This window comes from Triturus cristatus, chromosome 7, assembly GCF_964204655.1.
Source record: "Triturus cristatus chromosome 7, aTriCri1.1, whole genome shotgun sequence".
Classification (NCBI taxonomy): Eukaryota; Metazoa; Chordata; class Amphibia; order Caudata; family Salamandridae; genus Triturus; species Triturus cristatus.
The window spans coordinates 93,810,063-93,832,355 of record NC_140590.1 but is presented as its reverse complement, the minus strand read 5'-3'; the positions used below and the strand labels follow the sequence as shown (position 1 = coordinate 93,832,355).

Genomic DNA, 22,293 nt, shown 5'->3' with positions numbered 1-22,293 from the left:
AAATTAGATCAGGCAAGACAACTTAAAAGGAGGCAATGATCATAATATCATAATATAGCACAATAGAGGATTCAACAGGCAGCATTACCAATAATGGAGGGGTCCACTCATTGTTGACACAGAGAAATCATAGGGACAATAGTTAAACAGGCTAGCAGTAATCTTCAGGTGTGGTTGATAAGTAGAAACTGCTACTAGGGTATAGGGCAGACATTTTTTCATGAGTAATAGTTTAACTCCTTTCTTGAAGGATTCCAAATTCTTGGTGCGATACCAAAGAAAGATCTGTAATAGCCTTTCTTTTTAAAGAATCTCTGAGGTTTTCAGTATTAAAGTGCTGTAGTTTTTAGAGAATCTAGGACCTCCTGAATGTTCAAGCTTCTTAGCGAGATAGCTAGGGGTATTGAAGTGTATAGTTTTATGGGTAATGCAAGCTATTTTCAATTGAATTCTTGCATCATAGGGGAGCCAATTGAGGGCTTTCAAATCAGGGGTGATGTGATTGTTCCTTTTTGAACCTGTGAGGAGCCTTGCAGCATATTTAAGAGCCGTTTTTTATTTGGGGAAGACCGCAATGAGTCGCACTTCCATAGTCTAACCTGGGCATCACTAGGGCTTGGACGGCACACTTAAGGTCATCACAGGGTAGGAAGGGTTAATAATTTCCTTAGGATGTTCATTTGATGGTTTGTTCCTTTAGTGACAGCACTGATGTGTTTCAGCATATGAATGTTCTTATGAAGGATTATTCCCAGTGATCTTAGTAAGTCAGTAACTTGCTGTAGGTATTTGAAGGATGATAATTTCTTCATCCATTCATTAATGATGGGAGATGATATTGGGTGGGGTGATTAGGAGGTATTCAGTTTTGAGTATGTCAAATTTGAGGGTTGCAAGTTAGCCAAACTTAGGGTATTTTAGTAGAGTTGTGTTTAGGGATACAGTTGGACATCCTTGGCATACATGTGATAGTAGATGTTAGATGAACTTACCATTTCCGTTAGTGGGTCCATGCACAAGTTAAAGAGAGTCAGTGGGAGAGAGGAGCCCTGAGGAACACGTAATGTGACCGGAGCAGTCTTAGACAAGGACTGATTTACCTTGACTTTTTGTGTTCTGTTATGGAGAAACAAGGTGAACTAGTTTAGGATGAAACCTGAGATTCCCATCCTGCATTCCAATAGATCTAGTAAGTAGTCATGCTTAACAGCATTGAATGTGGAAGATAGGCTAAGGAGTGTTAAGAGTCAAGATTGATTTCGATCTATCCTTTTTAGCGCATCATCCACTATGTGTGTAAGGGCCAATTCAGTGCTGTGCCCCGGGAGGAAAACTGATTGGAATTGATCAATGTGGTAACATAGTTGGACATGTGCACATTGTTCAAGGAGCTTCGCCAGAGTTGGGATGTTGGAAATGTGGCGGAAGATATCTAGGTCAGTTAAGTCTGTCATTGTTTTTTTCAGGATTGGGGTGACCTGCCCCAGACTAAAGGCAATCAGGGATTGGGCCATGAAATAGGGAGGCATTTACTATCTTGGTCGAAAGTGGGAGTATTGAATCTTTGAGCTCATTGAAGAAGTTGGGGGGAAGAGGGTCGCTGAACTGTTTTGATGGTTTCAAATCTGATGGAATTTTGAGAATGTCGAGATCCATAATAGGTTTTGAAAGAGTTCCATGTAGAGCTGTTTGTGAGAATGTGTCCGGGACAACCAGATGGTACCACTGTCACGGAGGTGGGAAGACTAGGGTGATGTAAAAGAGGGCCATGCCCCAGTGCTATCAGAATGTCAGTTCTAATGTGATCAGCCTTCTTGAGGAAGGAGGCACAATCTTTGCAATTAGGAAGTAGATTAGCTCCAGTAGTGGAGGAGTTGGTTGGGCCATACGATTGAAGTTTAATTAGCTCAAATAGTTTTCTGGCTCAATTTCTAGCTTTTTCAAGTTGGTTTCTGAAGAAATTTGCTTTCTGGTTTCTCATGCTTTTGTAGTATGTATTCCTCAGGGACCCCAGATGTTTGAGGATTACAAGGGAAGGTGAGAATCTCCATCTTCATTCAGTTAGTCTCAAATTGCGTTTTTCGGTATTGAGGCTACCATTTAACCATGGTTTCGAGTCTTTAGTGTATAATCTTTTTATGTTTTAGGGCTGCTATTGAGTCTAGAATAGACTTTGTGAAGTTAGTGTAGTGGTTTCTAAGATCTTGAACATCTGACATGTCTCCAGGAGGTGGTATAATATTATTGCTAAGGGATGTCAATTCATTTATGATTTTTTTTAAAGATATCTTCATTGGCATCTTGAAAGGTGTATATATATATATATATATATATTTTATGTGTACAGGTAGTCAAACTATAATAAACGTTTGGGTGCCGATTACGAACCGGTAAAAACCGGGTACGAACCGTCGGTCGGAGCGTTTTCCCCGTCCGACTCGTACCCGGTCGTAAAACTTTACAAACATGGAATTACGATTCGCACGGAAACACCATTTCCGTACGAATCGTAAAAAACACCGACCGACGAAAATATACATACGAATGTGATCCGGGAATGCTGCGACGTGACGTCGGGACGCTTTCAGGCAGCGTTTCACGACCCAGGAATTACGATTCGAACCGACAGCAGTCCGGACGGCAATATTTTCACGGCACCCAAAAAGTGCCGGAAAAGCGAAGTACGGCGCGAATCGACCAGAGTAGGTGGCCCGGTACGCACCGTACCCCCCCCAGCCCCCGTTAGTACGCGCCGAACCCCCCCCAGCCCCCTCAGAGGCTGGCTTTGATTCAAGGGCGGAGCAAACTGTGTTAGATCAGGGGACTTTCTCCAACTTTATGTGCAGACTTGTAGGACATGAGACTAACTGTGCCCCAGCACTGGTGGATGTTAAGTGGAACCAAAAGGTATGAAATCCTTTGATCCTTGGAACTGCAAAGCTGCAATAATATGCCCGCTCTGGGTGAAGCCAGGAGGCAGTGTGCAGATTATCTGTAAAATCCTACCTCTTGGGCGGATACATGAAGTCCACCCTGGAGGTAGTATTTTACAGACAATCTAGGAGTCAAGGACATTTAGGTAGTATTTTACAGATAATCTAAGGGAGTGAACACATTTTTGGTTGTCTCCAGTTACCAGGTCAGCCCACATGATTCTGCCAGCTACCACCTTCTTGGCACCTGATGACAAGTCAGACGGATATTTGAGCAGACACACCTGGTGGCTGGAATTTCACTTTTCGGATGGAATCTCCGCACATTTATTCACTTTTCCTACTTAAACTCACAGACTGGGTGATTAAAACAGTTCCAACTCAAATGTCCCCGTGGAGTGAGCAAGTGCCAACCGTGACTCAGGGCAACAGTGCAGGGCGAGTAATAGGGGAAGAAGGCTGATAGAGGTGTAAGATGCCAGGCAAGGCTAAGCATTAGATGTTTCTCCCTTGCTACAGAAGGTGATGGAGGGGGCAACAGCGCATTTATAATGGAGCTGAGTAGATTTCCCCCCAGCTTGTCATTGGGGCCTGAATGCATACAGCAGGACTGTGACTGATCAAGCCAAATACATACATAAAGCAGGGCTTTGCCTTGCACTTGGTGTGTGTGTGCCTGCCTCCTGCTGGGTGTGCAGAAAGCAGCATGGAAGCTATGTAGACCTCCAAAACAAGAGCTATGTAACCTCCAGGCCATATTGTAAAATGTAATGTCTGCAAGCAAAGATGCAGTTTAATTTGCATGTTTCCTATTAGCAATAGCACTACTCCTGGTGCCTAGATATTCGTTTTCTCAGCACTGGGGTGGGTTTTAGAGGCTGGTCTGCACTTAAACTCAGCTTCAAAAAGGATCACTTTTGTTCCTGGCAAGACAGGCATGAGAGAACAAGCGTTGGGTGTTGAACATCCTTTAAAGGAATAGGACCTCACATCCAGTTCTGCAAAAAAGAAAAGAAAGACATTTACTCTCACCTAAGTATAATACAACACTGTTAGAACTTTTCATCATTGTGTAACACACTGATTGTGGAATGGCTCATTTTATTTGATTCTGTGCTCCAATATTTGGGTGGAAGTGCAATATTTGGAGAATTAACCAAGGGGTATTATGCATGATAAAGTTCTGACTTAGAGCTTGGCAAGAAGAATACCATATTGTAGAAGCTGGATTTCTGTTGCCATACCACTCCCATACCAATTTTCCCTGGTATTGGATACAACTTTGACTGAAGTGTACTGGATTCCTGCTAACCAGGCCCCCAGTACCAGTGTTCTTTCCCTACAAACTGTATAGTTGTTTCTCAATTGACAAAACATTTAGCACCCTCTGTAATTCCCTAGTAATGATACCCTGGTACCTAGGGTCTGATATACTTAAGAGGGTCTCTAAGGGCTGCAGCACGAATTGTGCTACCCAAAGGGACCCCTTCCCAAGCACATGCATGACTGCCATTGCAGGCTGCGTGTCTTGGTGCAGACAAAACTGAAAACACATGTCACACATGCCTTACTACTGCATATTTGTAAGTCACCTCTACAGCAGGCCTCACAGCCTGTGCTCGTCAGCCCTATTGGCTGCCAGTTCATGTGACCAGGTAATCCATCTTAAACCATGTACTAAACACTGGTGAAAACGAGTTCCCACAGCTACATGATGGCTCCACTGAAAATGGGGATGTTTGATAACGAACATCTTTTCTTGATAAACCTACACTGATGCCTTTGTTTGGAGTTATCAATACATGCACCCAGAGTTCACCTTAGAGGTTACCCATGAAAACCTACCAGTCTCTGGTGTGCTTGATGAATGGATTCTGCCAGACCGCCACCGGAGACATTGTTCTGACCTCCTAGGGTGAGAGCCTTAGTCTCAGGAGATCCATAACTAAAGCCTGTCCGGGAAGAGGGTTTAACACCACCTCCAACAGGAAGGCTGCTCTCACAGGAAGGGAAGCCATCCTCAAAGTCCAGAGCCCACTTGGCACCTGGACAGGTGGGAAAACTGGCTAGTCAGGTAGGCGTGCCACCCCCAGGCTAGTACTCCCCTAAGATGGTCTAACTCCAAAGTGGATACGTTTTTTTTAGATTTAGCCATCTTTGTGATGGCATACATAGGAATTCTGGGGCAGGGTTATGCTCACTTCCCACAGGATGCGGTCATATAGGCGGCATAGTGACCCCAAGGGTCAGTATCCCATTGGTATCTACCCTACACTTCCTTAACTCCCCAAAATTCTGAATTTAGGTGAGCCCTGTCACCAGAGAAGCAGACCCTGATGACCTAAGAAGAGAGCCGCGAAAGAAGAGAAGCCTGAAAAGAGCACCTGACTTGGCTACAGCCCTGCCAGCCTGTTTGTAGCCCTCATGGAAAACTGCGCCAAAGTCGACTCGTCCTGCAGCTGCAACTCAAGAAGCCTCAGATGACTGCCTGCTTTGAAAAAACTCAAGACCTACCGTGAACAGCTGACCTGTTCAGAAGAAACTCTAATGAAGAGAATCTGAGGCTTCCAAACTTCCAAAACCCAACAGCTGAAGCAACCACTGCTCCCTCCTGGTCTCCTGTACATTCTTCACAGCCTCTGCGCACAGCCTCTGCTCGAATGCGATTGCTAAGGTAAGGACAAACCTGATGCCTAAAGGTACCTCTGCACCCGTCGCACCTAGGCCTTGGAAAAGAGGATCAAAGGTGTCCCCCTGAGCATTGCAAGGCCTGAGCCTGCTGGTTAAACCCGACTGGCTTCCTAGCCAGAATCTGTAGCCTTGTTTTACAGAGACCATTCCATATTAAAAGGCATCGTGCTCCCAACGCTGATTTGCACCCTGCACCCAACTGCCCTGGTGCTGCTGTTGGTGTACTGCTGGTGCTGCCTTGGACCTTGCCCAACACTCACCTTAACTCCTGGGGATTGGTTTTGTAGGTTGCTGTACTGTACCATAGGATAACATCGCAGAGCTCAGAAAGTGCAGTGTCCACTTTTTAAAGTGAAAATAATTTATATTTGTAAATATACATACCTGAACAATTTGTCTATGATGCCAAATCATATATAATGGAACTATGTATTTTCATAAATTGATGTGCATCTCCTTCTTGAGTTGTATTGTCATTTATTTATCATTGCTTGTATTTTGCAAATGTCTTACGCTTGTGTTAAGCCTAAGGCTGCTCGACCACACTACCCCCTAGTAGAGCACTTTGGGATTGTTTACCAAGCCCTACTAGTACAGGAACCCCCTATCAGACTAATGATATAGCAAATAAAGAGACAGCTTTACACATATTGTAAAGAAATAAATCATTATTTGGGATGGGAGGTTGCTCACCTCAAGAAATATTGTCACTAAGGGACAGATTTACCGGTATCTAATGCAGTACAGTGCAGCAGCTGCAAATGTACAGAAATATGGTACTCTTCTCCCCTTCCCTTCTGTCAGGTCTGAAATCAGCTGCTGTGTGCCACGGAGACACCTTTGCGCCGTAGTGCAATGGTATCTCTGTGAGTCTAGCATAGGTTTTGTACTAGAAGAATAACCTTCCAGTACAAAATACTCTCCTTAGGGGTAATTTTAAACATTTTCCCACTTTATATATGTGATGTACATTGCAGCACACATGCAAAGTAGGAAAATAAAGGAGAAAAAAGCAAGTGTGCGCTATTTTCTGATGCTAAACCGTGTCTACGTTTTTAAGTAAATTGTGTTTAGCAACAGAAACCTTGGGTGGTTGTAAGGGAATGTCCATTCACCATCCATGGCGCAAAGTAAGGTTTAGGGCTGGTATATACATTGGAAAAGATGATTTTGCGATGATTTGCGTCACTTTTGCGACACTTAAACAGCGTAAAAATCTTAATAAATGGCACAGAGCAGACAGGCTTAACTTGGGCAATGTGTAAAGTATTTCTGCAGCTCCAAAACAGTAAACAGAATACAAAATACTAATTAGAAAAAAATAATTTTCTAATTAGAAAAATAGAATGAATTTTAATGAACAAAATGACAGCAAAACAACAAAAATCCATTTACAATTCTAAGTAAAAAATTAGCTATTAAGCATTTAGTACCAATGAAAGTCTGTGGAAGTGGTGGACAGGGACCTGGGCAATTATTTCAGGCTAACTTCAATGAAGTGCTGGTAAGATACGCCAAGCAGGTTCATCCTGGTGAAAGATTTCACCTTCTGACTTTGTCTCTCTTAAGAAGGTCATAATCCACTAGTGAGGAAAGCTGGAAGCTGTATAAAAGGTAGTTACATCAAAATCCTACTCCTTAGAGATTAGGTCCTCTGGGTGGCTCTGAAAGTCTTGAAAGTGCAAAACGTTCCAAATTTTCACGGTTTCTGGAGCAGCTCCTCTGGAACACTTCTAAGGCTCCCAGGAACCAAGGTCAGCACCTAGGGGGCAGGATTGATTCTAGCAGAGGTCACCAAGAAGGTTCAGTCCAGGTGTAATTATTACTGATCAACAAATCACATTAGAAACAAGGCTTCTGGATGCTTGATGTATCCCTTTACCCACACAGGAAGTATCCTAACTGCCCCCATTTATTTTTCCTGGCTAGAAGAGGGAGCAGGTCAAGTCCTTCAGGTTTCCCTCAAGTCATTCCGGAATTCCTGCTGAGCTGAATCCTGTTTACCTCAAGAGAAGGATGGTGCCGCACTCTACACCAAGGCGGGCTTTCAGATTAAACATGCCCCTAAGTACATTGGGAGTTAGATCACCCTACAGTGATTCTGGCAGATTCACCCCCCTAAGGTATACTAGGATAAGGAGCATAACTAAAACTATTCTCATAAGCAAGCATTTAATCTATGTAACAGCACAATGGTTGAATTGTTTGTTTTCTTTACCATTCTTGCGCTGCTGGTTACTTTGTTTGATTTCCTTCTACTGGTAATTGCAGCTCATGTATTCTATACAAGAATCATATTGCTTCAATAAATATTGAAACTCCAATTTGAGTATTTCTTCTATCTCTTTGGTCATGCATGAGTTACCAAGCAAAAAGGTTGTAGATCTTTTACCGCAATTTCCTTGGGCAGTCAGTATTGTCATGTTCTGAGGTTGCGCATACCACCTGTTACCTTTCTAGGGGGCATATCAACAAGGGCTTTATCTCTTCTTTTTTGGCTTTAAAAGCCAAAAAAGCAGAGATAAAACTAGCACCCTATCAACAACAGGGTGCTAACATGCAAATTTGCATGTAAGCATCCTTTTACTCTACGCTTCCCCTTGCATCTCTAATGAGATGCAAAGGGGGCGTTCCAGAGTAAAATAATAGGAGAAATGTCGCTAAGCGACATTTCCCCTATTATCAAGAATATCGCTAACCCTGTTAGAGACAAAAAAAGCAGCGCTAACCGCGGTTAACGCTGCTTTTTTACGTCTGGTATTTTTCTGACTTAGCCATGATATCCTATGGAAGGAGGATATCATGGCTAAGTTTGTCTGTCCCTATCAACAAGCTAACGTGAGATTATCGCTGGGTTTCCAGCGATAATCTCACATTAGCCAGTTAGCGCCAGGATTTTTATCACTGATGAGATAAGCGTTGCTAATAGCACGCTATCTCAGCGATAAAAATCGGCGCTAGCCGGCGATAATTATCCTGGCGCTAAGTGCGCTCAGCGATAATTATCGCCGGTTGTTGTTGATATGCTCCTAGGTTAGGGGTACAGATGGTGTACTGTGAGTTAGCCAGGACCATGGATAACATATCCTGATTGCGTGTGTGGACCTGCACAGTTTTTATTTTTATGTTGTTCAGCAAATGAACAGTTTTACTGAGAAAGTATAAGCTGTAAGGCAAGAGGTGTCACCGTAAAAATGAGTAGTCCCTCTTCTGTGATCACTCTGAACTGGTTACCTGAGCAGCTTTCCTTCCACTGGGCTTGGTGCCAGACTGGTCTTCTTGTATGGGTAAGAAAAAACTATGTTTGCTTCTCCACCCGGAGCAGTTAGTTTTCATACCTCATTAAGGACAACCACTGACTGGGCAGCAGCTCAAGAGTTAAAGCAAATTCGGCTCCAGGAGCTTTAGGCAGGGAAAAGCTACATTTCTGAAAGTTACTCTTCTTTAATGTAAATATTTATTGAAAATCTAACTTCATCAATGAATTGAACATTTATTAAATGGAAACAGTCTATTAATTTATTTTAATTTTATTTGAAGAGTTTTATATCAGAGCGCTTTACAATTGTTAGAGAGAATATAGTTATGCAACAAAACTAGGCATAAGTAGAGCATTACAAGATACAGCGGCACTGGAAAAAACAATATCAAAATGATCAAGTGTTAAAAATGGTGTCATAAACTAGAACTGTACAGTCTGAAACAACAACCCGGCTGAGGGTAGTATCTTCTCTGTGATAGGAAAATTAGATCAGGCAAGACAACTTAAAAGGAGGCAATGATCATAATATCATAATATAGCACAATAGAGGATTCAACAGGCAGCATTACCAATAATGGAGGGGTCCACTCATTGTTGACACAGAGAAATCATAGGGACAATAGTTAAACAGGCTAGCAGTAATCTTCAGGTGTGGTTGATAAGTAGAAACTGCTACTAGGGTATAGGGCAGACATTTTTTCATGAGTAATAGTTTAACTCCTTTCTTGAAGGATTCCAAATTCTTGGTGCGATACCAAAGAAAGATCTGTAATAGCCTTTCTTTTTAAAGAATCTCTGAGGTTTTCAGTATTAAAGTGCTGGAGTTTTTAGAGAATCTAGGACCTCCTGAATGTTCAAGCTTCTTAGCGAGATAGCTAGGGGTATTGAAGTGTATAGTTTTATGGGTAATGCAAGCTATTTTCAATTGAATTCTTGCATCATAGGGGAGCCAATTGAGGGCTTTCAAATCAGGGGTGATGTGATTGTTCCTTTTTGAACCTGTGAGGAGCCTTGCAGCATATTTAAGAGCCGTTTTTTATTTGGGGAAGACCGCAATGAGTCGCACTTCCATAGTCTAACCTGGGCCTCACTAGGGCTTGGACGGCACACTTAAGGTCATCACAGGGTAGGAAGGGTTAATAATTTCCTTAGGATGTTCATTTGATGGTTTGTTCCTTTAGTGACAGCACTGATGTGTTTCAGCATATGAATGTTCTTATGAAGGATTATTCCCAGTGATCTTAGTAAGTCAGTAACTTGCTGTAGGTATTTGAAGGATGATAATTTCTTCATCCATTCATTAATGATGGGAGATGATATTGGGTGGGGTGATTAGGAGGTATTCAGTTTTGAGTATGTCAAATTTGAGGGTTGCAAGTTAGCCAAACTTAGGGTATTTTAGTAGAGTTGTGTTTAGGGATAAAGTTGGACATCCTTGGCATACATGTGATAGTAGATGTTAGATGAACTTACCATTTCCGTTAGTGGGTCCATGCACAAGTTAAAGAGAGTCAGTGGGAGAGAGGAGCCCTGAGGAACACGTAATGTGACCGGAGCAGTCTTAGACAAGGACTGATTTACCTTGACTTTTTGTGTTCTGTTATGGAGAAACAAGGTGAACTAGTTTAGGATGAAACCTGAGATTCCCATCCTGCATTCCAATAGATCTAGTAAGTAGTCATGCTTAACAGCATTGAATGTGGAAGATAGGCTAAGGAGTGTTAAGAGTCAAGATTGATTTCGATCTATCCTTTTTAGCGCATCATCCACTATGTGTGTAAGGGCCAATTCAGTGCTGTGCCCCGGGAGGAAAACTGATTGGAATTGATCAATGTGGTAACATAGTTGGACATGTGCACATTGTTCAAGGAGCTTCGCCAGAGTTGGGATGTTGGAAATGTGGCGGAAGATATCTAGGTCAGTTAAGTCTGTCATTGTTTTTTTCAGGATTGGGGTGACCTGCCCCAGACTAAAGGCAATCAGGGATTGGGCCATGAAATAGGGAGGCATTTACTATCTTGGTCGAAAGTGGGAGTATTGAATCTTTGAGCTCATTGAAGAAGTTGGGGGGAAGAGGGTCGCTGAACTGTTTTGATGGTTTCAAATCTGATGGAATTTTGAGAATGTCGAGATCCATAATAGGTTTTGAAAGAGTTCCATGTAGAGCTGTTTGTGAGAATGTGTCCGGGACAACCAGATGGTACCACTGTCACGGAGGTGGGAAGACTAGGGTGATGTAAAAGAGGGCCATGCCCCAGTGCTATCAGAATGTCAGTTCTAATGTGATCAGCCTTCTTGAGGAAGGAGGCACAATCTTTGCAATTAGGAAGTAGATTAGCTCCAGTAGTGGAGGAGTTGGTTGGGCCATACGATTGAAGTTTAATTAGCTCAAATAGTTTTCTGGCTCAATTTCTAGCTTTTTCAAGTTGGTTTCTGAAGAAATTTGCTTTCTGGTTTCTCATGCTTTTGTAGTATGTATTCCTCAGGGACCCCAGATGTTTGAGGATTACAAGGGAAGGTGAGAATCTCCATCTTCATTCAGTTAGTCTCAAATTGCGTTTTTCGGTATTGAGGCTACCATTTAACCATGGTTTCGAGTCTTTAGTGTATAATCTTTTTATGTTTTAGGGCTGCTATTGAGTCTAGAATAGACTTTGTGAAGTTAGTGTAGTGGTTTCTAAGATCTTGAACATCTGACATGTCTCCAGGAGGTGGTATAATATTATTGCTAAGGGATGTCAATTCATTTATGATTTTTTTTAAAGATATCTTAATTGGCATCTTGAAAGGTGTATATATATATATATATATATTTTATGTGTACAGGTAGTCAAACTATAATAAACGTTTGGGTGCCGATTACGAACCGGTAAAAACCGGGTACGAACCGTCGGTCGGAGCGTTTTCCCCGTCCGACTCGTACCCGGTCGTAAAACTTTACAAACATGGAATTACGATTCGCACGGAAACACCATTTCCGTACGAATCGTAAAAAACACCGACCGACGAAAATATACATACGAATGTGATCCGGGAATGCTGCGACGTGACGTCGGGACGCTTTCAGGCAGCGTTTCACGACCCAGGAATTACGATTCGAACCGACAGCAGTCCGGACGGCAATATTTTCACGGCACCCAAAAAGTGCCGGAAAAGCGAAGTACGGCGCGAATCGACCAGAGTAGGTGGCCCGGTACGCACCGTACCCCCCCCAGCCCCCGTTAGTACGCGCCGAACCCCCCCCAGCCCCCTCAGAGGCTGGCTTTGATTCAAGGGCGGAGCAAACTGTGTTAGATCAGGGGACTTTCTCCAACTTTATGTGCAGACTTGTAGGACATGAGACTAACTGTGCCCCAGCACTGGTGGATGTTAAGTGGAACCAAAAGGTATGAAATCCTTTGATCCTTGGAACTGCAAAGCTGCAATAATATGCCCGCTCTAGGTGAAGCCAGGAGGCAGTGTGCAGATTATCTGTAAAATCCTACCTCTTGGGCGGATACATGAAGTCCACCCTGGAGGTAGTATTTTACAGACAATCTAGGAGTCAAGGACATTTAGGTAGTATTTTACAGATAATCTATGGGAGTGAACACATTTTTGGTTGTCTCCAGTTACCAGGTCAGCCCACATGATTCTGCCAGCTACCACCTTCTTGGCACCTGATGACAAGTCAGACGGATATTTGAGCAGACACACCTGGTGGCTGGAATTTCACTTTTCGGATGGAATCTCCGCACATTTATTCACTTTTCCTACTTAAACTCACAGACTGGGTGATTAAAACAGTTCCAACTCAAATGTCCCCGTGGAGTGAGCAAGTGCCAACCGTGACTCAGGGCAACAGTGCAGGGCGAGTAATAGGGGAAGAAGGCTGATAGAGGTGTAAGATGCCAGGCAAGGCGAAGCATTAGATGTTTCTCCCTTGCTACAGAAGGTGATGGAGGGGGCAACAGCGCATTTATAATGGAGCTGAGTAGATTTCCCCCCAGCTTGTCATTGGGGCCTGAATGCATACAGCAGGACTGTGACTGATCAAGCCAAATACATACATAAAGCAGGGCTTTGCCTTGCACTTGGTGTGTGTGTGCCTGCCTCCTGCTGGGTGTGCAGAAAGCAGCATGGAAGCTATGTAGACCTCCAAAACAAGAGCTATGTAACCTCCAGGCCATATTGTAAAATGTAATGTCTGCAAGCAAAGATGCAGTTTAATTTGCATGTTTCCTATTAGCAATAGCACTACTCCTGGTGCCTAGATATTCGTTTTCTCAGCACTGGGGTGGGTTTTAGAGGCTGGTCTGCACTTAAACTCAGCTTCAAAAAGGATCACTTTTGTTCCTGGCAAGACAGGCATGAGAGAACAAGCGTTGGGTGTTGAACATCCTTTAAAGGAATAGGACCTCACATCCAGTTCTGCAAAAAAGAAAAGAAAGACATTTACTCTCACCTAAGTATAATACAACACTGTTAGAACTTTTCATCATTGTGTAACACACTGCTTGTGGAATGGCTCATTTTATTTGATTCTGTGCTCCAATATTTGGGTGGAAATGCAATATTTGGAGAATTAACCAAGGGGTATTATGCATGATAAAGTTCTGACTTAGAGCTTGGCAAGAAGAATACCATATTGTAGAAGCTGGATTTCTGTTGCCATACCACTCCCATACCAATTTTCCCTGGTATTGGATACAACTTTGACTGAAGTGTACTGGATTCCTGCTAACCAGGCCCCCAGTACCAGTGTTCTTTCCCTACAAACTGTATAGTTGTTTCTCAATTGACAAAACATTTAGCACCCTCTGTAATTCCCTAGTAATGATACCCTGGTACCTAGGGTCTGATATACTTAAGAGGGTCTCTAAGGGCTGCAGCACGAATTGTGCTACCCAAAGGGACCCCTTCCCAAGCACATGCATGACTGCCATTGCAGGCTGCGTGTCTTGGTGCAGACAAAACTGAAAACACATGTCACACATGCCTTACTACTGCATATTTGTAAGTCACCTCTACAGCAGGCCTCACAGCCTGTGCTCGTCAGCCCTATTGGCTGCCAGTTCATGTGACCAGGTAATCCATCTTAAACCATGTACTAAACACTGGTGAAAACGAGTTCCCACAGCTACATGATGGCTCCACTGAAAATGGGGATGTTTGATAACGAACATCTTTTCTTGATAAACCTACACTGATGCCTTTGTTTGGAGTTATCAATACATGCACCCAGAGTTCACCTTAGAGGTTACCCATGAAAACCTACCAGTCTCTGGTGTGCTTGATGAATGGATTCTGCCAGACCGCCACCGGAGACATTGTTCTGACCTCCTAGGGTGAGAGCCTTAGTCTCAGGAGATCCATAACTAAAGCCTGTCCGGGAAGAGGGTTTAACACCACCTCCAACAGGAAGGCTGCTCTCACAGGAAGGGAAGCCATCCTCAAAGTCCAGAGCCCACTTGGCACCTGGACAGGTGGGAAAACTGGCTAGTCAGGTAGGCGTGCCACCCCCAGGCTAGTACTCCCCTAAGATGGGCTAACTCCAAAGTGGATACGTTTTTTTTAGATTTAGCCATCTTTGTGATGGCATACATAGGAATTCTGGGGCAGGGTTATGCTCACTTCCCACAGGATGCGGTCATATAGGCGGCATAGTGACCCCAAGGGTCAGTATCCCATTGGTATCTACCCTACACTTCCTTAACTCCCCAAAATTCTGAATTTAGGTGAGCCCTGTCACCAGAGAAGCAGACCCTGATGACCTAAGAAGAGAGCCGCGAAAGAAGAGAAGCCTGAAAAGAGCACCTGACTTGGCTACAGCCCTGCCAGCCTGTTTGTAGCCCTCATGGAAAACTGCGCCAAAGTCGACTCGTCCTGCAGCTGCAACTCAAGAAGCCTCAGATGACTGCCTGCTTTGAAAAAACTCAAGACCTACCGTGAACAGCTGACCTGTTCAGAAGAAACTCTAATGAAGAGAATCTGAGGCTTCCAAACTTCCAAAACCCAACAGCTGAAGCAACCACTGCTCCCTCCTGGTCTCCTGTACATTCTTCACAGCCTCTGCGCACAGCCTCTGCTCGAATGCGATTGCTAAGGTAAGGACAAACCTGATGCCTAAAGGTACCTCTGCACCCGTCGCACCTAGGCCTTGGAAAAGAGGATCAAAGGTGTCCCCCTGAGCATTGCAAGGCCTGAGCCTGCTGGTTAAACCCGACTGGCTTCCTAGCCAGAATCTGTAGCCTTGTTTTACAGAGACCATTCCATATTAAAAGGCATCGTGCTCCCAACGCTGATTTGCACCCTGCACCCAACTGCCCTGGTGCTGCTGTTGGTGTACTGCTGGTGCTGCCTTGGACCTTGCCCAACACTCACCTTAACTCCTGGGGATTGGTTTTGTAGGTTGCTGTACTGTACCATAGGATAACATCGCAGAGCTCAGAAAGTGCAGTGTCCACTTTTTAAAGTGAAAATAATTTATATTTGTAAATATACATACCTGAACAATTTGTCTATGATGCCAAATCATATATAATGGAACTATGTATTTTCATAAATTGATGTGCATCTCCTTCTTGAGTTGTATTGTCATTTATTTATCATTGCTTGTATTTTGCAAATGTCTTACGCTTGTGTTAAGCCTAAGGCTGCTCGACCACACTACCCCCTAGTAGAGCACTTTGGGATTGTTTACCAAGCCCTACTAGTACAGGAACCCCCTATCAGACTAATGATATAGCAAATAAAGAGACAGCTTTACACATATTGTAAAGAAATAAATCATTATTTGGGATGGGAGGTTGCTCACCTCAAGAAATATTGTCACTAAGGGACAGATTTACCGGTATCTAATGCAGTACAGTGCAGCAGCTGCAAATGTACAGAAATATGGTACTCTTCTCCCCTTCCCTTCTGTCAGGTCTGAAATCAGCTGCTGTGTGCCACGGAGACACCTTTGCGCCGTAGTGCAATGGTATCTCTGTGAGTCTAGCATAGGTTTTGTACTAGAAGAATAACCTTCCAGTACAAAATACTCTCCTTAGGGGTAATTTTAAACATTTTCCCACTTTATATATGTGATGTACATTGCAGCACACATGCAAAGTAGGAAAATAAAGGAGAAAAAAGCAAGTGTGCGCTATTTTCTGATGCTAAACCGTGTCTACGTTTTTAAGTAAATTGTGTTTAGCAACAGAAACCTTGGGTGGTTGTAAGGGAATGTCCATTCACCATCCATGGCGCAAAGTAAGGTTTAGGGCTGGTATATACATTGGAAAAGATGATTTTGCGATGATTTGCGTCACTTTTGCGACACTTAAACAGCGTAAAAATCTTAATAAATGGCACAGAGCAGACAGGCTTAACTTGGGCAATGTGTAAAGTATTTCTGCAGCTCCAAAACAGTAAACAGAATACAAAATACTAATTAGAAAAAAATAATTTTCTAATTAGAAAAATAGAATGAATTTTAATGAACAAAATGACAGCAAAACAACAAAAATCCATTTACAATTCTAAGTAAAAAATTTGCTATTAAGCATTTAGTACCAATGAAAGTCTGTGGAAGTGGTGGACAGGGACCTGGGCAATTATTTCAGGCTAACTTCAATGAAGTGCTGGTAAGATACGCCAAGCAGGTTCATCCTGGTGAAAGATTTCACCTTCTGACTTTGTCTCTCTTAAGAAGGTCATAATCCACTAGTGAGGAAAGCTGGAAGCTGTATAAAAGGTAGTTACATCAAAATCTTACTCCTTAGAGATTAGGTCCTCTGGGTGGCTCTGAAAGTCTTGAAAGTGCAAAACGTTCCAAATTTTCAGGGTTTCTGGAGCAGCTCCTCTGGAACACTTCTAAGGCTCCCAGGAACCAAGGTCAGCACCTAGGGGGCAGGATTGATTCTAGCAGAGGTCACCAAGAAGGTTCAGTCCAGGTGTAATTATTACTGATCAACAAATCACATTAGAAACAAGGCTTCTGGATGCTTGATGTATCCCTTTACCCACACAGGAAGTATCCTAACTGCCCCCATTTATTTTTCCTGGCTAGAAGAGGGAGCAGGTCAAGTCCTTCAGGTTTCCCTCAAGTCATTCCGGAATTCCTGCTGAGCTGAATCCTGTTTACCTCAAGAGAAGGATGGTGCCGCACTCTACACCAAGGCGGGCTTTCAGATTAAACATGCCCCTAAGTACATTGGGAGTTAGATCACCCTACAGTGATTCTGGCAGATTCACCCCCCTAAGGTATACTAGGATAAGGAGCATAACTAAAACTATTCTCATAAGCAAGCATTTAATCTATGTAACAGCACAATGGTTGAATTGTTTGTTTTCTTTACCATTCTTGCGCTGCTGGTTACTTTGTTTGATTTCCTTCTACTGGTAATTGCAGCTCATGTATTCTATACAAGAATCATATTGCTTCAATAAATATTGAAACTCCAATTTGAGTATTTCTTCTATCTCTTTGGTCATGCATGAGTTACCAAGCAAAAAGGTTGTAGATCTTTTACCGCAATTTCCTTGGGCAGTCAGTATTGTCATGTTCTGAGGTTGCGCATACCACCTGTTACCTTTCTAGGGGGCATATCAACAAGGGCTTTATCTCTGCTTTTTTGGCTTTAAAAGCCAAAAAAGCAGAGATAAAACTAGCACCCTATCAACAACAGGGTGCTAACATGCAAATTTGCATGTAAGCATCCTTTTACTCTACGCTTCCCCTTGCATCTCTAATGAGATGCAAAGGGGGCGTTCCAGAGTAAAATAATAGGAGAAATGTCGCTAAGCGACATTTCCCCTATTATCAAGAATATCGCTAACCCTGTTAGAGACAAAAAAAGCAGCGCTAACCGCGGTTAACGCTGCTTTTTTACGTCTGGTATTTTTCTGACTTAGCCATGATATCCTATGGAAGGAGGATATCATGGCTAAGTTTGTCTGTCCCTATCAACAAGCTAACGTGAGATTATCGCTGGGTTTCCAGCGATAATCTCACATTAGCCAGTTAGCGCCAGGATTTTTATCACTGATGAGATAAGCGTTGCTAATAGCACGCTATCTCAGCGATAAAAATCGGCGCTAGCCGGCGATAATTATCCTGGCGCTAAGTGCGCTCAGCGATAATTATCGCCGGTTGTTGTTGATATGCTCCTAGGTTAGGGGTACAGATGGTGTACTGTGAGTTAGCCAGGACCATGGATAACATATCCTGATTGCGTGTGTGGACCTGCACAGTTTTTATTTTTATGTTGTTCAGCAAATGAACAGTTTTACTGAGAAAGTATAAGCTGTAAGGCAAGAGGTGTCACCGTAAAAATGAGTAGTCCCTCTTCTGTGATCACTCTGAACTGGTTACCTGAGCAGCTTTCCTTCCACTGGGCTTGGTGCCAGACTGGTCTTCTTGTATGGGTAAGAAAAAACTATGTTTGCTTCTCCACCCGGAGCAGTTAGTTTTCATACCTCATTAAGGACAACCACTGACTGGGCAGCAGCTCAAGAGTTAAAGCAAATTCGGCTCCAGGAGCTTTAGGCAGGGAAAAGCTACATTTCTGAAAGTTACTCTTCTTTAATGTAAATATTTATTGAAAATCTAACTTCATCAATGAATTGAACATTTATTAAATGGAAACAGTCTATTAATTTATTTTAATTTTATTTGAAGAGTTTTATATCAGAGCGCTTTACAATTGTTAGAGAGAATATAGTTATGCAACAAAACTAGGCATAAGTAGAGCATTACAAGATACAGCGGCACTGGAAAAAACAATATCAAAATGATCAAGTGTTAAAAATGGTGTCATAAACTAGAACTGTACAGTCTGAAACAACAACCCGGCTGAGGGTAGTATCTTCTCTGTGATAGGAAAATTAGATCAGGCAAGACAACTTAAAAGGAGGCAATGATCATAATATCATAATATAGCACAATAGAGGATTCAACAGGCAGCATTACCAATAATGGAGGGGTCCACTCATTGTTGACACAGAGAAATCATAGGGACAATAGTTAAACAGGCTAGCAGTAATCTTCAGGTGTGGTTGATAAGTAGAAACTGCTACTAGGGTATAGGGCAGACATTTTTTCATGAGTAATAGTTTAACTCCTTTCTTGAAGGATTCCAAATTCTTGGTGCGATACCAAAGAAAGATCTGTAATAGCCTTTCTTTTTAAAGAATCTCTGAGGTTTTCAGTATTAAAGTGCTGGAGTTTTTACAGAATCTAGGACCTCCTGAATGTTCAAGCTTCTTAGCGAGATAGCTAGGGGTATTGAAGTGTATAGTTTTATGGGTAATGCAAGCTATTTTCAATTGAATTCTTGCATCATAGGGGAGCCAATTGAGGGCTTTCAAATCAGGGGTGATGTGATTGTTCCTTTTTGAACCTGTGAGGAGCCTTGCAGCATATTTAAGAGCCGTTTTTTATTTGGGGAAGACCGCAATGAGTCGCACTTCCATAGTCTAACCTGGGCATCACTAGGGCTTGGACGGCACACTTAAGGTCATCACAGGGTAGGAAGGGTTAATAATTTCCTTAGGATGTTCATTTGATGGTTTGTTCCTTTAGTGACAGCACTGATGTGTTTCAGCATATGAATGTTCTTATGAAGGATTATTCCCAGTGATCTTAGTAAGTCAGTAACTTGCTGTAGGTATTTGAAGGATGATAATTTCTTCATCCATTCATTAATGATGGGAGATGATATTGGGTGGGGTGATTAGGAGGTATTCAGTTTTGAGTATGTCAAATTTGAGGGTTGCAAGTTAGCCAAACTTAGGGTATTTTAGTAGAGTTGTGTTTAGGGATAAAGTTGGACATCCTTGGCATACATGTGATAGTAGATGTTAGATGAACTTACCATTTCCGTTAGTGGGTCCATGCACAAGTTAAAGAGAGTCAGTGGGAGAGAGGAGCCCTGAGGAACACGTAATGTGACCGGAGCAGTCTTAGACAAGGACTGATTTACCTTGACTTTTTGTGTTCTGTTATGGAGAAACAAGGTGAACTAGTTTAGGATGAAACCTGAGATTCCCATCCTGCATTCCAATAGATCTAGTAAGTAGTCATGCTTAACAGCATTGAATGTGGAAGATAGGCTAAGGAGTGTTAAGAGTCAAGATTGATTTCGATCTATCCTTTTTAGCGCATCATCCACTATGTGTGTAAGGGCCAATTCAGTGCTGTGCCCCGGGAGGAAAACTGATTGGAATTGATCAATGTGGTAACATAGTTGGACATGTGCACATTGTTCAAGGAGCTTCGCCAGAGTTGGGATGTTGGAAATGTGGCGGAAGATATCTAGGTCAGTTAAGTCTGTCATTGTTTTTTTCAGGATTGGGGTGACCTGCCCCAGACTAAAGGCAATCAGGGATTGGGCCATGAAATAGGGAGGCATTTACTATCTTGGTCGAAAGTGGGAGTATTGAATCTTTGAGCTCATTGAAGAAGTTGGGGGGAAGAGGGTCGCTGAACTGTTTTGATGGTTTCAAATCTGATGGAATTTTGAGAATGTCGAGATCCATAATAGGTTTTGAAAGAGTTCCATGTAGAGCTGTTTGTGAGAATGTGTCCGGGACAACCAGATGGTACCACTGTCACGGAGGTGGGAAGACTAGGGTGATGTAAAAGAGGGCCATGCCCCAGTGCTATCAGAATGTCAGTTCTAATGTGATCAGCCTTCTTGAGGAAGGAGGCACAATCTTTGCAATTAGGAAGTAGATTAGCTCCAGTAGTGGAGGAGTTGGTTGGGCCATACGATTGAAGTTTAATTAGCTCAAATAGTTTTCTGGCTCAATTTCTAGCTTTTTCAAGTTGGTTTCTGAAGAAATTTGCTTTCTGGTTTCTCATGCTTTTGTAGTATGTATTCCTCAGGGACCCCAGATGTTTGAGGATTACAAGGGAAGGTGAGAATCTCCATCTTCATTCAGTTAGTCTCAAATTGCGTTTTTCGGTATTGAGGCTACCATTTAACCATGGTTTCGAGTCTTTAGTGTATAATCTTTTTATGTTTTAGGGCTGCTATTGAGTCTAGAATAGACTTTGTGAAGTTAGTGTAGTGGTTTCTAAGATCTTGAACATCTGACATGTCTCCAGGAGGTGGTATAATATTATTGCTAAGGGATGTCAATTCATTTATGATTTTTTTTAAAGATATCTTCATTGGCATCTTGAAAGGTGTATATATATATATATATATATTTTATGTGTACAGGTAGTCAAACTATAATAAACGTTTGGGTGCCGATTACGAACCGGTAAAAATCCGTCGGTCGGAGCGTTTTCCCCGTCCGACTCGTACCCGGTCGTAAAACTTTACAAACATGGAATTACGATTCGCACGGAAACACCATTTCCGTACGAATCGTAAAAAACACCGACCGACGAAAATATACATACGAATGTGATCCGGGAATGCTGCGACGTGACGTCGGGACGCTTTCAGGCAGCGTTTCACGACCCAGGAATTACGATTCGAACCGACAGCAGTCCGGACGGCAATATTTTCAAAGCGAAGTACGGCGCGAATCGACCAGAGTAGGTGGCCCGGTACGCACCGTACCCCCCCCAGCCCCCGTTAGTACGCGCCGAACCCCCCCCAGCCCCTGTACGTACGCGCCGACCCCCCCAGCCCCCGTGAGTACGCGCCAAACCCCCTGTGTATGTACACCCGTGTACGTGTCGAACCCCCCCGTGTATGTACACCCGTGTACGTGTCGAACCCCCCCGTGTATGTACACCCGTGTACGTTCGAGTCGTACCGCCACCCGTGTACATACACGGGGGGTTCCAAGGATACCTTATTTTGCCTCCCGTCCCAAACTAACTCTTGGAGTATCGGATTTAATTCTGAGAACCAGGATGGTGTTATTACCACTGGCAAATTCACAAAATAGTATAGTAGTCTGGGGAGCATGATCATTTTTTAGAGTCCTTTGCGTACCATCAGTGGAAACTTTAGTGAGTGCCAGAACTGTACGCATATCTTTATTGACCCATAGTGGGTTCAAATTACCTTTTCGTATGTCTTCTAGATTATGAAATACTTGTATTCCTGGGTGTTAGAAATGGGATCTCTGGTTGGCTAAGGCCTGCGCCAAAGCCAGGCAGAGACCACCACTCTAGTCAGGGCAATGGAGTTACACGCCAAAGATAACCCCTGCTCACCCCCTTGGTAGCTTGGCATGAGCAGTCACACCTATCCCGGAGGCAATGTGTAAAGCATTTGCGCAACACACACCCAGCAACAATATACTAGGCACACCACAAAAGGGACTCCACATAATGTTATATCAAAAATAGCCTTTGTATTATCATAAAACACATTAGAATAGTAATCACACGATATACACTGTGCCAACTGACACTGGGCAATATTTACAGGGGATTATATACACATGACAGGGCCACGTTGGCCACTGTCAGAATCA

General features: G+C 43.0%; 1 protein-coding gene across 1 annotated transcript in view; it reads right to left on the bottom strand.

The window, feature by feature from the left end:
• Positions 1-11,682: 11,682 nt before the first annotated feature.
• Positions 11,683-22,293, bottom strand: part of LOC146808903 (phospholipase A2 inhibitor and Ly6/PLAUR domain-containing protein-like) — a 78,835-nt gene continuing 68,224 nt past the window's right edge. Inside the window, exon 5 of the mRNA XM_085615715.1 lies at positions 11,683-13,296. Within this exon, the coding sequence (XP_085471841.1) occupies positions 13,136-13,296 (161 nt within the window). The 3' untranslated portion in view covers positions 11,683-13,135. The remainder of the gene's footprint in view (positions 13,297-22,293) is intronic.